The sequence below is a fragment of the Cnephaeus nilssonii genome, assembly GCF_951640355.1.
Source record: "Cnephaeus nilssonii genome assembly, chromosome: 13".
In the NCBI taxonomy this organism is placed as follows: domain Eukaryota; kingdom Metazoa; phylum Chordata; class Mammalia; order Chiroptera; family Vespertilionidae; genus Cnephaeus; species Cnephaeus nilssonii.
In genome coordinates, this window is record NC_137084.1 from 3839370 (window position 1) to 3858380 (window position 19011).

General features: G+C 62.0%; 2 protein-coding genes across 2 annotated transcripts; one reads left to right on the plus strand and one right to left on the minus strand.

The window, feature by feature from the left end:
* Positions 1-3084: 3084 nt before the first annotated feature.
* Positions 3085-11750, minus strand: PLAAT5 (phospholipase A and acyltransferase 5; the record flags this gene model as incomplete). The annotated part of the gene is made up of 6 exons (XM_079787989.1): positions 3085-3192; positions 5558-5820; positions 7923-8031; positions 9083-9191; positions 10845-10917; positions 11582-11750. 6 exons carry the CDS (start codon positions 11748-11750, stop codon positions 3085-3087), a joined length of 831 nt encoding a protein of 276 aa, XP_079644115.1.
* Positions 11751-15648: 3898 nt separating this feature from the next.
* Positions 15649-18925, plus strand: LGALS12 (galectin 12; the record flags this gene model as incomplete). Its single annotated transcript, XM_079787990.1, has 5 exons — positions 15649-15717; positions 17330-17418; positions 17521-17734; positions 17903-18022; positions 18836-18925. 5 exons carry the CDS (start codon positions 15649-15651, stop codon positions 18923-18925), a joined length of 582 nt encoding a protein of 193 aa, XP_079644116.1.
* Between the last annotated feature and the right edge of the window lie 86 nt (positions 18926-19011).

Below are 19011 nucleotides of genomic sequence, written 5' to 3' on the forward strand. Positions count from 1 at the left end.
AAAAAATATATTTTTATTGATTTCAGAGAGGAAGGGAGAGGGAGAGAGATAGAAACATCAATGATGAGAGAGAACCATTAATCGGTTGCCTTCCGCATGCCCCACACTGGGGATCGAGCCTGAAACCTGGGCATGTGCTCTTGACTGGAACTGAAACCGGGACCCTTCAGTCTGCAGGCTGATGCTCTATCCACTGAGCCAAACCAGCTAGGGCTGTTTGACCAATAATTTATGTGAGTTCAAAGTCAGCTTCAGACCTAAAGGTTCGCTAATGCAAGACTGAGTAATTCAAAGCTAAAAGGAACCCATATGCTAAAAGCCTCATACACTAAGTGTCCGACTGTTCGTTTGACCGTTTAACCAGTCGCTATGACACTCACTGACCACCAGGGGGCAGATATGCTCTGGCTGGTAGGTTAGCTTGCTGCTAGGGTCCAGCCGATCAGGACTGGGTGAGATGGGCTGGACATGCCCTGGAGCCCTCCCGCAGTCCCTTCCCACCCCCGATCGTGCACCAGTGGGGTCCCTCGGCCTGGCCTGCGCCCTCTTGCAATCTGGGACCCCTCGGGGGATGTCGGAAAGCCAGTTTCGGCCCGATCCCCGCAGGGTAGGCCAAGGGACCCCACCGGTGCACGAATCCGTGCACTGGGCTTCTAGTATACTTTATAAAATATAACTTTAGCCCAGCTGGCATGGCTCAGTGGTTGAGTGTTGACCTATGAACCGAAAGTTCAGGATTTGATTCCCGATCAGGGCACATGCCCGGGTTGCAGGCTCGATTCCCAGTGTGGGGCATGCAGGAGGCAGCCGATGAATGATTCCCTCTCATCATTGATGTTTCTATCTCTCTCTTCCTTCCTCTCTGAAATCAATGAAAGTATTTAAAATAGAACTTTTGGATCTTGGTTCAGAGGCAGTCTCACTCTAGCCTGTGTAATGAGTAGAGCGACTGAAGGGAGACGATGGGGAGCTCAATGGATTCTCGGCGAGTGGGTACGAGCTGATGGTGGGAACTGGAGGCAATGGCTTTGTCCTGGTCAGGATTCACAGACACGGGGGTGCTTAGCCACCAGCGCCGGACTGAGCAGAGAGAGGCCCTCCATTGGGGAAGACAATCAATGACAACCCCCGGCCCCCCGACTCCAGTGTCTATGATCTAGAAGGAGCTGGAAGGGGGATTGCTAAGAAGAGAACGGAGGGGGTCCATCGAAGAGTTTCATTGCAAGGCCCTAGCGGGTTTGGCTCAGTGGGTAGAGCATCGGCCTGTGAACCAAAGGGTCCTGGGTTCGATTCTGGTCAAGGGCACCTGCCTCGGTTGCAGGCTCCTCCTTGGCCCGGGCCCTGGTTGGGGCACGTGCAGGAGGCAACCAATCGATGTGTTTCTCTCACATCAGTATTTCTCTCTGTCTTTTCCTTTCTCTTGCATTCTCTCTAAAAATCAATGGAAAAATATCCTCAGGTGAAGATTAAAAAAAAGAAAAAAAAAAAAAAGAAAGAAAAAGAGTTTCACTGCAGGCCTACTTTCTCCAAATGGGAGAAAGGCTCATGGGAGATCCTAACAGATTTTATGGGCTCCCTCCTGCCCTCTCCCATGACCTTCTCATTGCCCACACATTCCCTTGCTTCCTTGGGTGGTTTCAGCTCCCCATGATGACTGCCAATCCCCTGTCATAATTTAAGTCTTCCATCATGTCAACATTCTTCCAAACAAAAAAGCATGCCTTGCTTTCCCTCATTCACACAGTAGAAGGTCCCTTGGTTAAGTTATTCTAAATACTAGAAGCTCGGTGCATGAAATTCAAGCACGGTGTGTGTGTGTGTCCCTCAGCCCAGCCTGCACCCTCTCCAATCTTGGATCCCTCTCACAATCCAGGACTGCTGGCTCCCAACCACTCGCCTGCCTGCCTGCCTGATTGCCCCTAACTGCTTCTGCCTGCCAGCCTGATCACCCACTAACCACTCCCCTGCTGGCCCAATTGCCCCCAACTGCCCTCCCCTGCTGGCCCAGTCACCCCTAACTTCCCTCCCTTGCCAGCCTGGTTGCCCCTAACTGCCCTCCCCTGCTGGCCTGATAGCCCCCAACTGCCCTCCCCTGCCAGCCATCTTGTGGTGGCCATCTTGCATCCACAGGGGGGCGGCCATCTTTGACCACATGGGGGCGGCCATCTTATGTGTTGGAGTGATGGTCAATTTGCATATCACCTCTTTATTATATAGGAGGATTCATCTGAAGTCAATGAAAGTAGACGTTTCAAATTTTCTGGTACTGATAAGGTAGAAAAGCAAGATAAAGGGTCTTATTGCTTATACTTTAAATTAGGGCTTTTAAGTAATCCTATATAATAAAAGGCTAATATGCAAATTGTCCCCTAGACTGGGAGTTCAACTGGGAGTTTGACAAGGGGGCGGGGCCAGTGGGCCCCTCCCCCTGTCTGCCCTCCCCCCGATCAGCTCCCCCAACCCCAATCAGGGTGGGCCGGCCAGACCTCACTCATGTACGAATTCGTGCATCTGGCCTCTAGTAAAGAATAAAGCTGACGTGTGATTTTACAAGGAAAATATTTCCTGGGAAAGGTGTTCCTAGGTTAAGGCACAGCTGGCCCTGAGCAGTGAGGCCAAGGTTTTCGGATCCCTCCTCCCTTGAACGGCACCGCGGGTCACCAAGGGCAGGGCTGCAGCGACCCGGGCAAGCTAGAGACACGTCAGTTTCACAAAAAGAACGTCTGTAAGGAGTTCTTATTACTGAGAACATTCCAGAAGCTTTCCAGGATGTACCCGATGGTATTCAAGCATCACAGACTAGGTTCGGCCTAAGGAACAAGCAAGACCCCCTTCTACAGAGAGTGGGATGACGTTCACCGTGCCTCACAGCTGCGTAATAAATATTGGATTCTTCCCACCCTGCGAGTCCATGGGTCTAGTCACACACACGGGACACACTTCTAAAGGGGTAACTGGATACACTCCAGGTTCTTCCGGAAGCTCGCGAGTTTCTTACGTGGGGCCGCTGAGCAGGGAGGCCAGGGGAGCAAAGGGAGATCGCCCTCTTTGCTGCGTCCCCGGCTCTTCCTCCGCGTGGTGTCCTCAGTCGCTTCCGCTTCCAGCAGTGACTGCTTTGGGCCGTATGCTCTCCACCACGGCTGAGAGCATGGCTCCCGCCGCCTTCGCCCCTTGCATCAGGGCCTGCTCCACCTGCAAAGCAGACCCGTTCACAGGACACTCAGGCAGGATCCTGGGCTTGCGCCCGGCCCCAACGCCACCTCGCCATCCCCTTCAGGAACCGGCCTGCCTGGAGCCTTTTCCGGGAGCAGGAAGCAACCTGTGCTTCAGTGTCAAAGACCCTAGAGCTGCAAAGACCTAGAGAAGCCAGGGCGGCCGGCCGGGCGCCCATCCGAGGCTCAGTACTCCCTTTCCCTGGTGCGGGGGGCACGGGCTCCTGGTCCCTTCCTGCCTCAGAGCCATTCAGCTGGGGCCATTCTGAGGAAGGGGGGGCCTCCTAGGACCCCCTGACCCCAGGGATCTCCTCTTTGTGTCCAAATGCTCCAGGGCTGGGGGACCCCTCATCCCAGCGCCCACCACCGCCTGGTGCTGCCACGGGCCTCACAGGGGGGATGCAGAGGAGGAAGTTGCGGAAAGGGAGAAGCAGGAGGGCGAGCGTGGGAGGCCCGCCCCGTCGCCGGAGATGGGGTAGCACAATACGGAGACCAATGGTGGGGTCTGTCTGCCCAGGGTGTTAGGGAAACAGGAAACGTGGAGGAGAACCTAGAGAAATGCCGGGCCTCACTTAACCCCTGATTTTAAAACCCCCCGCACGGCGGTAGTGAGTACCTCCTCTGCCCTTCTCGTGGGTTTAACAGGGACCAACGGCTAACAGAGCAGCTCACCCTGGCACAGGGACCAGCCCTCACAGCTCTAGTGCCACATTGAATGCGTCCCCCCCTATATTACGAGGGGAGGGGGGGTCGCACACACCCAAATGCAGTGGGGCCAGGCAGGTGTGGGGTGACACTGGTAGGTGACAAGCCTACCCACCATCACTCATCGAAAGGGGACCCCACGACTGGCCCCCACAGACCATCAGCAAGGGCGAACACGGGCCCCATGGCCTGATCGATGGCTTGTTCAGAGAGGCGGGGAATCCATATTGTTTAATATGAAATTTCTATATTTTTAAATGCAGGCAAATAAGTAAAAAATGCTAGTCATTCAATTTGCAACGTTAGCAGCTAAGCACCTGCCTCGGTGAATCCCCGTTCTGTAAAGGGAGGGACCGTCTCCAAGGAGACCAGGCCAGCGATGGCCCAGCCGGCTCCACCAGTGGTTCTACCACGTCGCCCAGCGCCTTTTCTACGCCTCGACGGGTTCATAGGGAGGAGAAGGACGTAAAGTCCTCGGAAACGGAAGGCCCCACCAGTGCGGCAAATAACATGAAACCCGGATCGCCATTCGGACCACCATGAGAGAAGGAGCTCAGACAGCTCAGCGGAAGCGTCGTCCATCCCAGCCACTGGCTCCTGGCACGCCTACCTGCTGGCTCCTGGGCACGCCTACCTGCTGGCTCCTGGGCACACGCACCTGCTGGCTCCTGGGCACGCCTACCTGCTGGCTCCTGGGCACACGCACCTGCTGGCTCCTGGGCACTCTTACCTGCCGGCTCCTGGGCACGCCTACCTGCCGGCTCCTGGGCACTCTTACCTGCCGGCTCCTGGGCACTCCTACCTGCTGGCTCCTGGGCACTCCTACCTGCCGGCTCCTGGGCACTCTTACCTGCCGGCTCCTGGGCACTCCTACCTGCCGGCTCCTGGGCACTCCTACCTGCCGGCTCCTGGGCACTCCTACCTGCCGGCTCCTGGGCACGCCTACCTGCCGGCTCCTGGGCACGCCTACCTGCCGGCTCCTGGGCACACGCACCTGCCGGCTCCTGGGCACACGCACCTGCCGGCTCCTGGGCACTCCTACCTGCCGGCTCCTGGGCACGCCTACCTGCCGGCTCCTGGGCACGCCTACCTGCCGGCTCCTGGCACGCCTACCTGCCGGCTCCTGGGCACGCCTACCTGCCGGCTCCTGGGCACACGCACCTGCCGGCTCCTGGGCACGCCTACCTGCCGGCTCCTGGGCACCCCTACCTGCCGGCTCCTGGGCACCCCTACCTGCCGGCTCCTGGGCACGCCTACCTGCCGGCTCCTGGGCACCCCTACCTGCCGGCTCCTGGGCACCCCTACCTGCCGGCTCCTGGGCACGCCTACCTGCCGGCTCCTGGGCACACGCACCTGCCGGCTCCTTGGCACACGCACCTGCTGGCTCCTGGGCACACGCACCTGCTGGCTCCTGGGCACGCCTACCTGCTGGCTCCTGCACACACGCACCTGCTGGCTCCTGCACACACGCACCTGCTGGCTCCTGGGCACACGCACCTGCTGGCTCCTGGGCACACGCACCTGCTGGCTCCTGGGCACACCTACCTGCTGGCTTCTGGCACGCCTACCTGCTGGCTCCTGGGCACGCCTACCTGCTGGCTCCTGGGCACACGCACCTGCTGGCTCCTGGGCACACGCACCTGCTGGCTCCTGGGCACGCCGTATCTGAGGTCGTTGACGAAGTGCTCGCAGTTCCCGTCGATCAGGCTGTACTGCACGATCTTGTTGATCATGTTCCGCGTGCGCTGGAGGATCTTGTCCACGGGCAGGGGCAGGTACGTCCCGTCCAGCTTGTTGTTGACCTTCCAGGAGCAGCCGTGCAGCACGTCCTCCAGCCGGCTGCACTTGACCACGGCCCGGTTGCTAAAGATGGACGTGATGCTGCCGGCCACGAATTCCTCACCTGAGGCCAGAGGCAAACAGAGGCTGGAGAGCCGCCAGGGACAGCGGGGCAGAGCCCGGCGCGCTCTCCCATGCCGGGGAAGCTGCTGTCCTCCGGGGCCTCAGTTTCCCCACCTGTCGGAGGCGTGCAGGGGATGGGGAGCTGGTCGATGAGCTAAGGGACCAGCTTGCCCAGGAAGCCCGGGCCTTGCCCTGCACCCCGCTCTCCACCCACGGCCTCGCTCATGAAGCTCTAACAGAGCCGATGGCGTGGCCTCGACGGCACGGTGTCCTCCCCACCAGACGCCAGGCGCCTTCACACATGTGCCGAGCGCCCGGCCGTGTAGGCGCCGGCTCCTGGGTAAGGGGCTAACGTGTGGGTCCATGACACGCGTCCTTCCGTAGCCACTGCCAGGGCGCAGGCGAGGCCACACAGATGGGGCTCTGGATGGGGACCCCCACTCTGCCTCTCTCCACTCAAACATGGGGTTTTCACCAAGGGCTCCATCCACGCCTTGACAAAAGGGACGTTTGGAAGCCGGTAAGTGACCATGTTCAGCCCTCGGGGGGGCAGAGGCTCGGAGAGGGCCCGGAAGCTGCCCACGGGGGTGGCGGTTTACCACGAGGCTGTTTTCTGCAAACGTGTCCCCGTCCCCCCTGCGAAGCTGTTGGAGGGTGAGTAACGTCCCCAGCTCTTTCCTTACATATTTGAAGAAAATCCGCTATTTCACACAAGCTGGCAGGAGGCAATTCAGCCTCCGGGGACAGGGATGGCGAAGTCACGTTTAGAGACAGATCTGAGGGGAGGGGGGACGTGGCTGTGCCAGCCCCTTTGGTTGTGCAGAGGGAGGCTCCTGGGAAGGAGAGATGGGGGGTGGGGGGTGCAGTGTGAAGCGATGTCACCTTCACTCTGCTCTCCTTGTGGGCCCCCGGGAAGTGGGGGTGCGGGTGGCGGGGCTGAAGGGAGGGCTGGGAGAGGGGCCGGTCTGCGGGAAGGTCTCAGCCAGGGGCCAGGCTGGGCCGGCGAGGTGATAGGACACAGGCGGGGCGAGAGCCGTGAACAAGGCCCCGGGCCTTGGGCGCCAGTGACGCTCTGTAATTTAACCTCGAATGGGCCGGTGGGCACAGGGCACACATCCCCGAGGCATCAGGACCGGCCGCGGCTCCTCCCTCCCAGCGCCCCAGCCCCGCCTCCTGAGGCGGTCACCGTGGCCACGGGCTCCGGATGCCACTTTCCAATGGCTTCCCAGTCTACGCTGTAACCCCCTATCCCCCCACCCCCCATTGTCAGAGCGCCACAGCCTCGGGTTCATGCTGCCTCGAGGAAGGAGCGCTGAGGGTGGGCACCGGGAGCGGGTGGGGAGGAGCTGGGGACCAGGTGAGGGTGGGGGGCCAGGGGTGAGGAAGCGGGAGCAGCACTAGGGACAACAGGAAGCGAGTGGCGATCAGGGCACATAAGCACCCGCACCCCTCCCGGGGGCCCTCAGGAACACGAGGAAGCATGTGAACTGCCGTCAACACGACGGGCCGGGGGCTCACGTTCCTAAACGCCACGGAAACGAAGGGGACCTGGGACCCTGTCACTCGCTTCTGCTTTAGGGCTGGACACACGGCGTGTCTGGTAGACAGAGGCCAAGCTCTGTCACAGGACCGTTAGGTCCAGTCTGTGTGTGTGTGCGCGTGTGCGTGTGCGTGTGCGTGCGTGTGTGTGTGTGTGTGTGTGTGTGTGTTCATCCTCACCCGAGGATATTGGTTCCATTGATTTTTAGAGAGAGTGGCAGGGAGGGGGAGAGACAGAGAGAGAGACACATCGATTGGCTGCCTCCCGCATGCGCCCTGACCAGGGTGGGGATCGAGCCTGCAACAAGGTACATGCCCTTGACTGGAATTGAACCCGGGACCCTTCAGTCTGCAAGCCAATGCTCTATCTGCTGAGCCACACCGCCCGGGGCTCGGTCTAGTCTTGCGTTGGGGTGTTTACTGCTAAGTGGGCCGCGCCGAGGACGCGGGAATGAGCTGGGCTGAGGACGCGGGAATGAGCTGGGCTGAGGGCGCAGGAATGAGCTGGGCCGCTTCACTCGGCGCGCCCCAACGCCGCCAGCTTGGCAGCGCCTCCGCTCTTACTCGGGGGCGCCAGGTGGACCACGCGGTCGTCCTCCACGCAGATGGCCCAGTGCTCGTAGCCGATTCGGAAAATCTCGATCAGGTCCCCAGGTCTCGGTCTCGGTTTGCCCTACGAGGTAAAAAGGCACCAATCAATCCGAGGCGCATGCCCACCAGACTCCGAGACCCCGTCCGGGCATCGGCCACCGCTCAGCCTGCAGACACCCGCCTCCTCGCGGTGCAGAGCCCAGGCCGGGAGCGCTCCTCACACGCGGGACCCAGGCCGCCCTCCCGCCCGCTGTCTCTCCTTATTGAGGCGGTGAGGCTACGAGCTGGGTACCGACCGCGCCCTCCGTGCAGGCACGAGCTGCGGGAGGAGGAGGGCTCCTGCAGGTGTCTCTGCTGGACGCTGCGCACCAGGCTAAGCTGTCTCGTGGAGGGACAGGTGGAGGGACGTTGCTCCTGCCACGTCTGGCTGGGGGGAGGGGACCACGGTTCGGTCTGTATGGGGGGTGAGGACATCTGTGGAGCTCCGTCCCCACCCGCTGCAGCCTTGGCCTGGTGATCACCTTTCTGGGACTTCTGCCCCCAGCGCTAACGTCACGGTGCCCGCGTGTGTCCCCACCCGGCGCTAAGGTGAAGCTGCCGGCCTGCATCCCCGGCTAAGGACATGACACTGTCTGCGTGCGTCCCCGTTCACTTCAGTGCTGACCTGACGCTGTGGGGGGGGGGAGCTGGGCTTGACGGGGGAACTCAGGCTGCGCCCCCCCCCCCACCCAGAGGGGCTTGATAGGGGTGAGTCCAGCCGGATCTGGGTCTCCTGCATTTTCGAAGTGCGTGTGGGTGGTAGGTGCGCCCCAGACTCTGACAGGAGGGAGATTTTCATACATATTTACTAATTTTCTTTCATCTCTGACACTTCTATTATAGAAAAAGGGCAAATAGCAATACTAAAATATTTCTTCTAATTAATTCCCTTTTAATGTGCATGAATTTCGTGCACCGGGCCACTCGTACCTCAATCAAGCTCAGTAAACAGCTCACCAAAAACGGTTTCTACAAAACTAAAAAGCCACAGCCAACATCCCAAGTCAGGATGCAGTTCAACCCGCCACACGGTCTAAACCGAGTAAACTGCAACCTGTGGAGACGCCCCGGGCTGAGAAGCCCGTGGCACCCACCTCGGCGGCTTGCTTCGCTAACTGGCCGGAGCTCTCAGACCTCAGGGACAAGCTCGACTCCGTTCTCTTCTGGCTGGGCGTGGTCTCCGCGTTGACTCCGGGCTTCTCCCTGGATGAGTTTTGTGATCATGTAGTTAACGGATAACACGACTTCACAACCATGGGACACTCTGCATTCCTTCCGGCGTGTGACTTTAAGACACCTTTCACTTTTGAGATCCTCGGACACATTCCCCCCGAAGCTTGCTGCCGGGACACCACTCACTGCCACACAGAAGGACGGCCGCTTACTGCTCTCCAGACCATTGTTTGAAAATGCCAGTGGTAACAGCGAGTCGCTTTCAGAATGTTTGTATTTGCTAATAATATTTTTTGAACGTTTATCAAAGTGATACTTGCATATAGCTTTGTCAAAAAATGGCAACAGGCCCCAGCCGGTTTGGCTCAGTGGATAGAGCGTCGGCCGGCAGCCTGAAGGGTCCTGGGTTCGATTCCGGTCAAGGGCACATGCCCGGGTTGCAGGCTCGATCCCCAGTGTGGGGCGTGCAGGAGGCAGCCGATCAATGATTCTCTCTCATCATTGATGTTTCTATCTCTCTCTCCTTCTCCCTTCCTCTCTGAAATCAATAATTTTTTTTAAAAATGGTAACAGTGCCAAAACCGGTCTGGCTCAGTGGATAGAGCGTCAGCCTGCGGACTGAAGGGTCCCAGGTTCGATTTGGGTCAGGGGCATGTACCTTGGTTGCGGGCACATCTCCAGTAGGGGGCGTGCAGGAGGCAGCTGATTGATGTTTCTCTCTCATTGATGTTTCTAACTCTCTATCCCTCTCTCTTCCTCTTTGTAAAAAAATCAATAAGATATATTAAAAGAATAAAATGGTAACAGTACATAATGGCTTATAACGAAATGCAAGAGGCCGCTGCTCCCTCCCGGTCACCCGGGTCCTGCTGCCAGAGGCAGGCCCCTGGAAGCCCTGAGCTGCGTCTTCCGACAATCAGCTCCACGTTCCTGAGAAATCTTGTCGAGCCCCACCACTGTGACCGCAAGCGACGTGACAGAAATCGGTACATCCTGTCCCTTGAGACAGAACGTTGTCGGAGAGGACTGGCCCTGGGAGCGAGATAGTAGAGGGAAATACACTGGAGCCCAAAAGACCTGGGTTCGAGACCCGGCTCTGAGAGCCGCTGCCCAACCTTGAGCTAGTAAATCAATCCGTCTGAAACGCGTGTGATTGTCTCTGAAATGGAGACGGTGATGTTGGTGTCACAGAGCTGTCAGGAGGCTTAAATGAGAGAGCGTATGTACCTATCCGGCACTGTACCATCCCCAAAAGGCATTTTCTTGACCTTTCCCCGGCTTTAACTCTCCTCTAAAGTGTAGTGAAGGGGGGTGGGGGGTGGCTGTCGTATGTAATGCGGGTCTGGAAACTCTCAGCCCCTCGGGATTTTACAAAAGAAGCAAACCCTGTTTCAATGAGAGGGAATTGAGGAACTGGTTGCATCCTGCCCTGGTCACCAACTGGCAGTGTCGAGAGGTCCTTCAAAGCAATTCGGTCCTCAGGTTCTGGAGAAGGCCTTGTGGGAAATGGCTGAAGAAACCCCTCCTGTGGCTCAGACCACACCTGCCTGCTGCCCACTGCTTAGGGGTAGGCTGGTTTGCACAGAAATCACGCCAAGATTTGCTTTTACAAAACTACCAGCAACACCCGTCCTCCAAAAGGCTGTCCCGCTCAGACCCAGGCCTTCCATGCAGAGAACTCACCCCTCCTCCAACGGGACAAGCTTGGGCTGCTTGGGCGAGAGCTGCACCAGCGCTTGAGAGCCCATGGATTCTTCTATTTCAAGAAAAAAAAAGCGGTTTAAGTCACACGTGCCTTCCCTGGAGGCTGAACCTGTGAAAGGTGGGCTCGAAGCTCTGGCCTAGGACCTGGCAGGCCGGCTAGCCTGGGATCCATTCTTGGATGAACCAAGGGGTTTGTAGGACTGGACGCTGGAGAGGGCTCCGTTCCTCCGGGACGGAGAGACTTGGGAATTCCAGGATCTGGGAGAGGAGGAAGGCAGGAGTCTCTATTCCAGATTGCAGACACCTCGGGGCTGCCCTCGCCGGTGTGGCTCAGTGGATAGAGCGTGGGCCTGCGGACCGAAGGGTCCCAGGTTCGATTCGGGTCAGGGGCGCCTGCCTGGGCTGTGGGCTCCGTCCAAGTGCAGGAGGCAGCCAATCAATGATTCTCTCTCATCATTGATGTTTCTCTCTCTCTCTTCCTCTCCCTTCCTCTTTAAAATCCATAAAGAGGACGCCTGCCCCACCTAGGTTAGTAGTAAGCCATCATTCCCAAGTATCCGCTCGTCCCGTTAGCAGGCATTTGACTCGAAGACAACCAAGGTGACTTTTCTGGGGGGACCACCCGGCGTGGCGGCTCCATGGGGAGGGCGACCCCTCCCCCCCACCAGTGCACCGACCCCCGCACCGCGGAATGTCCGGAGCAGCTTGCCCCATACCTGCCGTTCTTGAGGTCGGTTTGGGCCCGAACCTGGGGAACCTAGAGGGACAGAGCCTGCCCTTTCTCCCCGCATCCGGGCTCAGGCCCATCCCGAAGCTGTGGCGTGTGGGGTCCGGGCTCAGGCCCATCCCGAAGCTGTGGCGTGTGGGGTCCGGGCTCAGGCCCATCCTGAAGCTGTGGCGTGGGGTCCTTAGGCCTCGCAGTGGAGAGGAGGCAGACCCGTTCCCGGTGGGCGTGGCCCCAGATCCCCGCGGGGCAGAACGTCGGAGGAGGATCGCGGGGCGCTCACAAACGGGCGGGGCGCGGGGCGCGGAGCGAGGGGCGCGCGCGCGGGGAGAGGGGAGCGGAGCGAGGGGTGCGCGCGGGGCCAACGGGCTGAGCGCACCCAAGGAGAGGGCGCCAATGGGCTCTGAGCGGAAAGGCGGGGGAAGGGGGTGCGAGGAAACGCAGCCCAGAGTGCGCACAGGCTGGGGGGGGGGGGCACAGTGTGCGCACAGGCTGGGGGGGCACGGTGTGCGCACAGGCTGGGGGGCACGGTGTGCGCACAGGCTGGGGGGGCACGGTGTGCGCACAGGCTGGGGGGGGGCACGGTGTGCGCACAGGCTGGGGGACACGGTGTGCGCACAGGCTGGGGGGGGACACGGTGTGCGCACAGGCTGGGGGGGGACACGGTGTGCGCACAGGCTGGGGGGACACGGTGTGCGCACAGGCTGGGGGGGGGACACGGTGTGCGCACAGGCTGGGGGGGACACGGTGTGCGCACAGGCTGGGGGGGGACACGGTGTGCGCACAGGCTGGGGGGGGGGCACGGGGCGGGGCTGGAGAAGCTGGAGGTCACGGGGCGGGGCGGCGGCGGAGAGAGGGATGGAGGCCAGGTGAGGCGGGACTGGGGCGGCTCGCTCAGGAGTTAAATCTTGAGGGATTCAGGGTTTTATATGCCTTTTTTCACATATATATTTTATTTTATATCTTTAATGTAAATTGCATACACCATGTACCATAGACAAAAGGATACAGGAAGCACATGCAGTTATGACACATGAATACGCCCATGGTTAACGTACAGGTTCTGCCCACGAATGCGCCACCCCAGGAGAGAGCGGGCACCCAGCGCAGTGCCCTCCCGCGTCCCCTCCCGTCTCCCCTGGAGGCCGCAGAGCCTCCCCAGCACCTGGCCAGGGTTGGGGCCACTCCTTTGGAGCCCCTCCGGGCTCCCTTGTCCGGCCAGCGCCCGCTCTGCCAGGATCCGTGGATTCCTCCCGCCGGGGGTTTCTCCTGATCACCCCCCTTCTGTGCCAGGTGCCGCAACTGGTCCCCCACGAACGAGGGTCCCTGAGAGTTTCCGGGGACGCAGGAAAGACTCGGGTGGAAGAAAAGGGCAGAGGTGTACACCGAAGTAGGTTTCTCTCGGCATCGCCCCCGGGGAGGCCCATTGGAGACCGGGGACTGAGCGAGGCCACCGGGCCACAGGATGGGGAGCAGGCACCACGGGATCCCTGGCCGCAGACCGCGTCCCCCGGGCTGTGGGCTGGTAACGGATCACTGGTCACCTGTGCCGGTTAGAACAGTACGGACTCGTTTGTGGCGTGGGCCTCAATCCCTCCTCTGCTGGGGGAGACCGAGGAGGCGGCCGAGACCGGACAGGGGCCCCGCCCCATCCCTGCCGCCGTCACTGGCTGTTGAACTCCATTTTGAGCGCTGGCTCTGTGTCCGGCGTCCGCGCAGCACGGAGGGTGTGAGACCCAGCCTGCCTCCTGGGACTGCTGTTGGAGGGCGGGGAGACACACAGTCAACAGACGTCAGCGTGCTGTGACGAGTTCTGATGAGTGCTCAGACCGGAAAGAAAGGGAGTGGGAGTGGGAGTGGGGGCGCCAGCGTGGGGAAGAGGGGGATCCCCCCTGCAGGTGTCAGGGTCATGGCCAGCCTGGACCTCCCTGATGAGCCCCCTCCCTCGGGCTCAGGATGGAGGCGTTGCCCTCCCCCCGCCTAGACACACTCACAGGCACGAAGGCTCTCTCCTACCTGGAACCTCTCTGTTCAGCAAGCTCTGGGGGTGCGAGAAGCCCCCCCAAGCTGCCAAGTCCCAGTCACCGGCAAAGGGAAACGAATGTGCCGTCCTCCTTCCTCTGCTGCCCCCCCCCCCCCCCACTGCAGGGGTCACCAGCCCCAGGCCTGGCTGGGCACCAGCCTTGGGGGTCGGAAAGTGAACAGTTACAGCTACTGTGGAATCGTGTTCCCCTCCGAATCCCCCGCGGTGCCTAGAACGTGACCGCCTTTGGAGACAAGGACTCTGAATGGGTAGTGAGGCCCTGTGGGCGGGCCCTAGTCCCACAGGACTGGCCCTTACAGGAAGGGGTTAGGGCTCAAGCACACGGAGGAGGGACCACCATCCGCCTCGGGGAAAGGACCCTGCCGCACCGTGACCTTGGCCTTCCCGCCTTCAGAGCCGCGAGACACGCAGTGTCTGTGGTATAAGGCCCGGTCTGCAGCAGCCCGAGCCAAGGAACACGTCTCCTGGTTGATTCACAGACCGGAGCTGAGGCCGGGTGGGAAGGAGGGAGGTGGTGCACTGCCTCAGGCTGGGAGGCTGGGAACGGGGCCCAGATCTGATGCCCAGGGTCGCTGCCCAGCTGGTTTTTCCACCTTCCCCCCCCCTATACCCCCCCACGTCTGTATATAGATTTTTCTACCTGAACACACCTCGGATCGAATTTCCCCACACAAGGCAGCCCAGCTCCACCCCCCCGGAAAGATCCGAACACACTTCCTGGCTCCATACTCCCAGCCCTGCCACTTAGGGCCGAAGCCAGTGCTTCTCAGGCCTCAGCGTGCCTCCGTCACCTGGATGGGGCGGGCGTTACATGGAGACTCCGGGGCCCTGAGGTCCCTCCACACCAAGTGCATTTCTAACAAGCTTCTAGGTGAGGCTGACGCCCTTGAGTGGCAGCTGCGTTGCCTTCCCCTCCCCCACGCCCCAGGCCCTCGCCCTCCTTCAACACAGCCCTGGCCCTTCCCCAGCACCCCCTGCACTGGAGCCTCTGCCCAGCCCGGTCCTGCCATGAATTCCCTGCTGCCAAGTCTGACGCTGGGCAGATCCCGGGACTTCCCAACTCGGGATAAAGGTGCACGGTTGTGCTGCTTTTAACAGGGCAGCCTTGTTGGAATTCAAACCGTAACTGGACCGCCGCTGTCTAAAGGGTCCTGGGGAGCTTGATAAAAATGCAGGTATCCGAGTGCACCCCCAGACACAGACCGCCCTGGGAAACACACACACACACACACACACACACACACACACACACACACACGGCTGTGGTCGCCCTGTCTGCATACAGACGACTGGAGGGAGTCCCTTCGAGGGACGTGGCCTGTCCCAGGGCACACAGCCCAGTGGCTGAGCAAGAACCCAGGTCCCCTTGGGTGCGCTGTGCCTCTCTGTGCCTCGCTGCCTTTTCAAAGGGGGCCTCCTCTCTTCCTGCCCTTTTCTCTCCCCCCCCCCCACTTTCTTGGGGCACCAGCTGGGCCCTGGCATTTCCAGCCGATGCTGAAACGGGGCCCCAGGGAACGATACAACTTACAAAACTGAGAAAAATGGAGAAAAGGGCAAGGGAATGAGGGAGAGCGGAGAGCCTCTGGTGGCGAGTACAGGAGGGGAGGAGGGAATGGGAAGCCGTCCGAGGTGTCCAGGGAGCTGGGGAGCTGGGGCGGGGCCACCAGCCTGCTCTGGCCTGGGCGGGCTCCGGGGGCGAGCCTGGAAACCACACCTCCCCGGGCCCCCAGAGCCAGCCTCTGCCCCCTCCACCCCCTCTGCTCTGCGACAGCCAGCCCTGCGCTTCAGGTGAGTTTCCTACCCGGACACGGATTTCGGCAGACAGCCCAGTCCGGCCGGCGGGGCTAGGCCGCGGGCGGGCGGGCACCGGGAGTGGGTGGGCCATGCCCCCCCAGGCCAGCGCCAAGCAGCATTAGGACCAACAGCTGGACCCGCCGCCCGGGGCTAAGGAGTCAGCCAGCGGCCGGGCTCCTGGAATCGGGACCAGCAGCTCCCGCTGGAGGCGCCCACCGCCCATGTCACCGGCAGAAAACCTGGACCCGCTTCCTGACCCCTTCATCCTGCAGCCGCCCGCCTTCCACCCGGTGAGCGGCCTCCTCCCTTCCGGTGGGGCCAGCCTCCAGGTGGAGGGATGGGGAGACCAGCCCTGGGCCAGCTGCCCCAGCATCTGCCCTCCAGCTCCCGAAAGGCCCTCCTGAGCTTGGGTGTGAGTGACTGCTGAGCTCACAGGGTGCTTGCATTTAAAAAGCAGTAGAGCTGTGACTAGGAGCATCTGGGGGAGTGGGTGACCAGGAGGACCTGGGGTGTGGGTAGTATCGTTGGGGGGACACTGAGCACCTGGCAGGGAGTCAGGAGGGAACCACCTCAGGGATGGGGCAGGCTTACCTTCCTCTTCCCGCTGTGTCTTGGGGATTTGCGGGAGCCTGGCTGAGCTTTGCAGAAGGCTGAGCTGCAGGCGACAGCACCCTCCCCGGAGGGGCGGCAGGATCCCTTTCTCCCCACGTGGCCTCTTCTCTCACCGGAGCCCAGCAGCTGTTACAAGCTGAGCCTGGAGCCTGGGGAGCGGGAGGGACGGGGAGCCAGCCCAGCCGAGCTGTGGGTGCTCTGGCCTTCGGACCTCCCGCATCTCTCCAGGCCCTAGTAATCGGGGAAGCAGCTGCACCCCGCACTCCCCCCTCCACCTCCCCCCTTCATCCTCCCCCCCTTCATCCTCCCCGCCCCCAACCAGCCCCTCCTTGCTTTCCAGGCTGCAGCTCCCGCCCAGTGAGGTCGGAAGGTTGGCGACAGCAGGTGCAGGTGGCTGGGCCTCTGGAGGTGCTGGGGGTGGGGAAACGCGGGAAGGCTGGTCTTGTGACCCCGCCCGCTGTGCACCTGCTGCAGACGCCTGCTCAGAGCCCACGCTGTGCCAGGCCGGGCACTGAGCCCACAGAGGGAGAGACGGGGCTGCGGCTTTGAGGGCCTTGTGCCTCCCACGGCCGGCCAGCCACACGTCGCCCGTGAGCCGGCGGCAAGGGCCACGCTCGCCAAACCGGCAGCGTTCTGGAGCACGGGGAGGGGAGACCAGTTCAGACACTAAAGGGTGTGGTGCCAGAGAAGGTGCCAGAGAAGGTGTCAGGAGCCTCGAAGGTCAAGTCCTGGGCGGCGGGCGCAGGAGAGCGGAGGAAGCAGCCGGAGAGGCGGGGAGCCGTAGAGTGCGTTGTGTTTTGTGGCTGCCAGGCAGCTTCGAGGTCAGTGTCAGGTTCCTGTCCAGGCGTCCCTATCAGGGGCCACGCTCAGGTCCCCGCCTGTCCGTCCCCCTGCCTCCCAGGTCCCAGGCTCTGGCCGGGAACAGTTCTCAGGGAGCCTCGCTAGCCCACTCCTGGAGGCCAGGGTGCAAGCAGTGGGCACCGAGCCTCCCTGGGCACTGCTGTGCCCTAGGCGCCGGGGGAGGGGCTGAGCTGCTGCTGGGGGAGGGGCTGGGCTGGTGGTAGGGAGGGAGGGGTTGGGCTGGGCTGGCGGGGGTGGGGGGGTGGGGGGCGCACAGAGGAGCTGAATTTGGCTTCCCCAGGGCAGTGTGGCTTCGACAGGTGGGGGTGCAGGAAAGGGGAGAGAAAACTAATCCCCCAGCTGCTTAGGGGGGAGACAAAGGGGGGGGAGTCAAGTTTTCTCGTTCTTGTCCCTCCCCACCCGTCAGGGTGGGTTTCTCCCCTCGTTCAGGTGGTTCCTTATGTCACAACCATTTTCGGCGGCTTGCGCGCAGGCAAGATGGTCATGCTGCAGGGCGTGGTCCCGCTGGACGCGCGCAGGTAAGGGGCGCTCCCCGGGTGCGGGCTCAGCCCCAGAGGGCGGAGCGGGGGCTCCCCCCTGCCTCCGGGCCTCCTGGGCCTCTGACCCAGCGCCGCCCACAGGTTCCAAGTGGACTTCCAGTGCGGCTGCAGCCTGCACCCCCCGCCCGACATCGCCATCCACTTCAACCCCCGCTTCCATACCACCCAGCCGCACGCCATCTGCAACACCCTGCAGGGCGGCCGCTGGCAGGCCGAGGCCCGGTGGCCCCGCCTGGCCCTGCGGAGGGGAGCCAGCTTCCGCATCCTCTTCCTCTTCGGACACGAGGACGTGAAGGTGAGGGCATGGGCCCGTCCTTCCGCCCGTCCTTCCGCCCATCCTTCCTCTGCCGAGTCCCCACAGCACTGTGTTCAGGGGGTGGGGGAGGGTCAGGTACCCAGAGGACCAAGGAGCTGCCCCGCCCCGGGCCTGATGGGAGCTGCGCTGAGCGGCCCCGCCCTGCAGGTGAGCGTGAACGGCCGGCACTTCCTCCAGTACCGCTACCGGCTCCCGCTGTCCCGCGTGGACACCCTGGGCATCTTCGGGGACATCCTGGTGAAGGCTGTTGGATTCCTGAACATCAACGTAAGTTCCGTGGGGCCAGGGCCGGCGGGGCAGTGGCCTCTGACCCCCTCGGACACGTGGGCAGGCCCGGGACCCCCGCCCGCCCAGACAAGTCCTGTCGCAGCAGCTGTGGCCAAGGTGGGGGGGTTCGTGGCGGTGCCAGATGTGAGTGGGGTGAGGGCGGGAGAAGGTGACGACAGGAGGGGCCCAGGAGCCGGGGACGGAAGTCCACACTGGGCGTGGGGTTCGTTTAACACGGGGAGCGGAGGTCAGGAGGCGTGGCACTTGGAGACGTGGCGCCGAGGGGCCCCGACATAGCAGCTGGCTGTCACTCCCCCTGAGGGGCGTGAAAAGGCAGGTTTCTGGGGGCCGAGGCCAGAGATTCTGATTCCAAGTCTGAGATGGAGCCTGGGAACCCGCGAGGCCAGCTCGGAGCACCACTGTCCAGGCCTGTGGGCAGCACTCAAGGCCCAAGCGACCCCTGCCAGCATCTGGGCCAGGCAGGCAGGGCCAGGCAGGGCCAGGCAGGCAGGACCAGGCAGGCAAGCAGGGCCAGGCAGGCAGGCAGGGCCAGGCAGGCAGGGCCAGGCAGGCAGGACCAGGCAGGGCCAGGCAGGCAGGACCAGGCAGGGTCAGGCAGGCAGGCAGAGCCAGGCAGGCAGGGTCAGGCAGGCAGGCAGGGCCAGGCAGGGCCAGGCAGGCAGGCAGGGCCAGGCAGGCAGGCAGGGCCAGGCAGGGTCAGGCAGGCAGGCAGGGCCAGGCAGGCAGGGCCAGGCAGGCAGGGCCAGGCAGGCAGGGCCAGGCAGGCAGGACCAGGCAGGCAGGGCCAGGCAGGGCGCCACCAGCCTGGGCCGGCAGGTCCTGGAGCGGCTGCGGGAGCTGCGGGTCAGCGGCACCGTCCAGCTGTACTGCGTGCACCACTGAGGCCGGACAGGAGGCCGCCAGCCCGCTCTGCCCGCCCCTCCGAGTGCCTGCCTGTCGCCGCCTGCCAGGCCCTGCTCGCTTCCAGG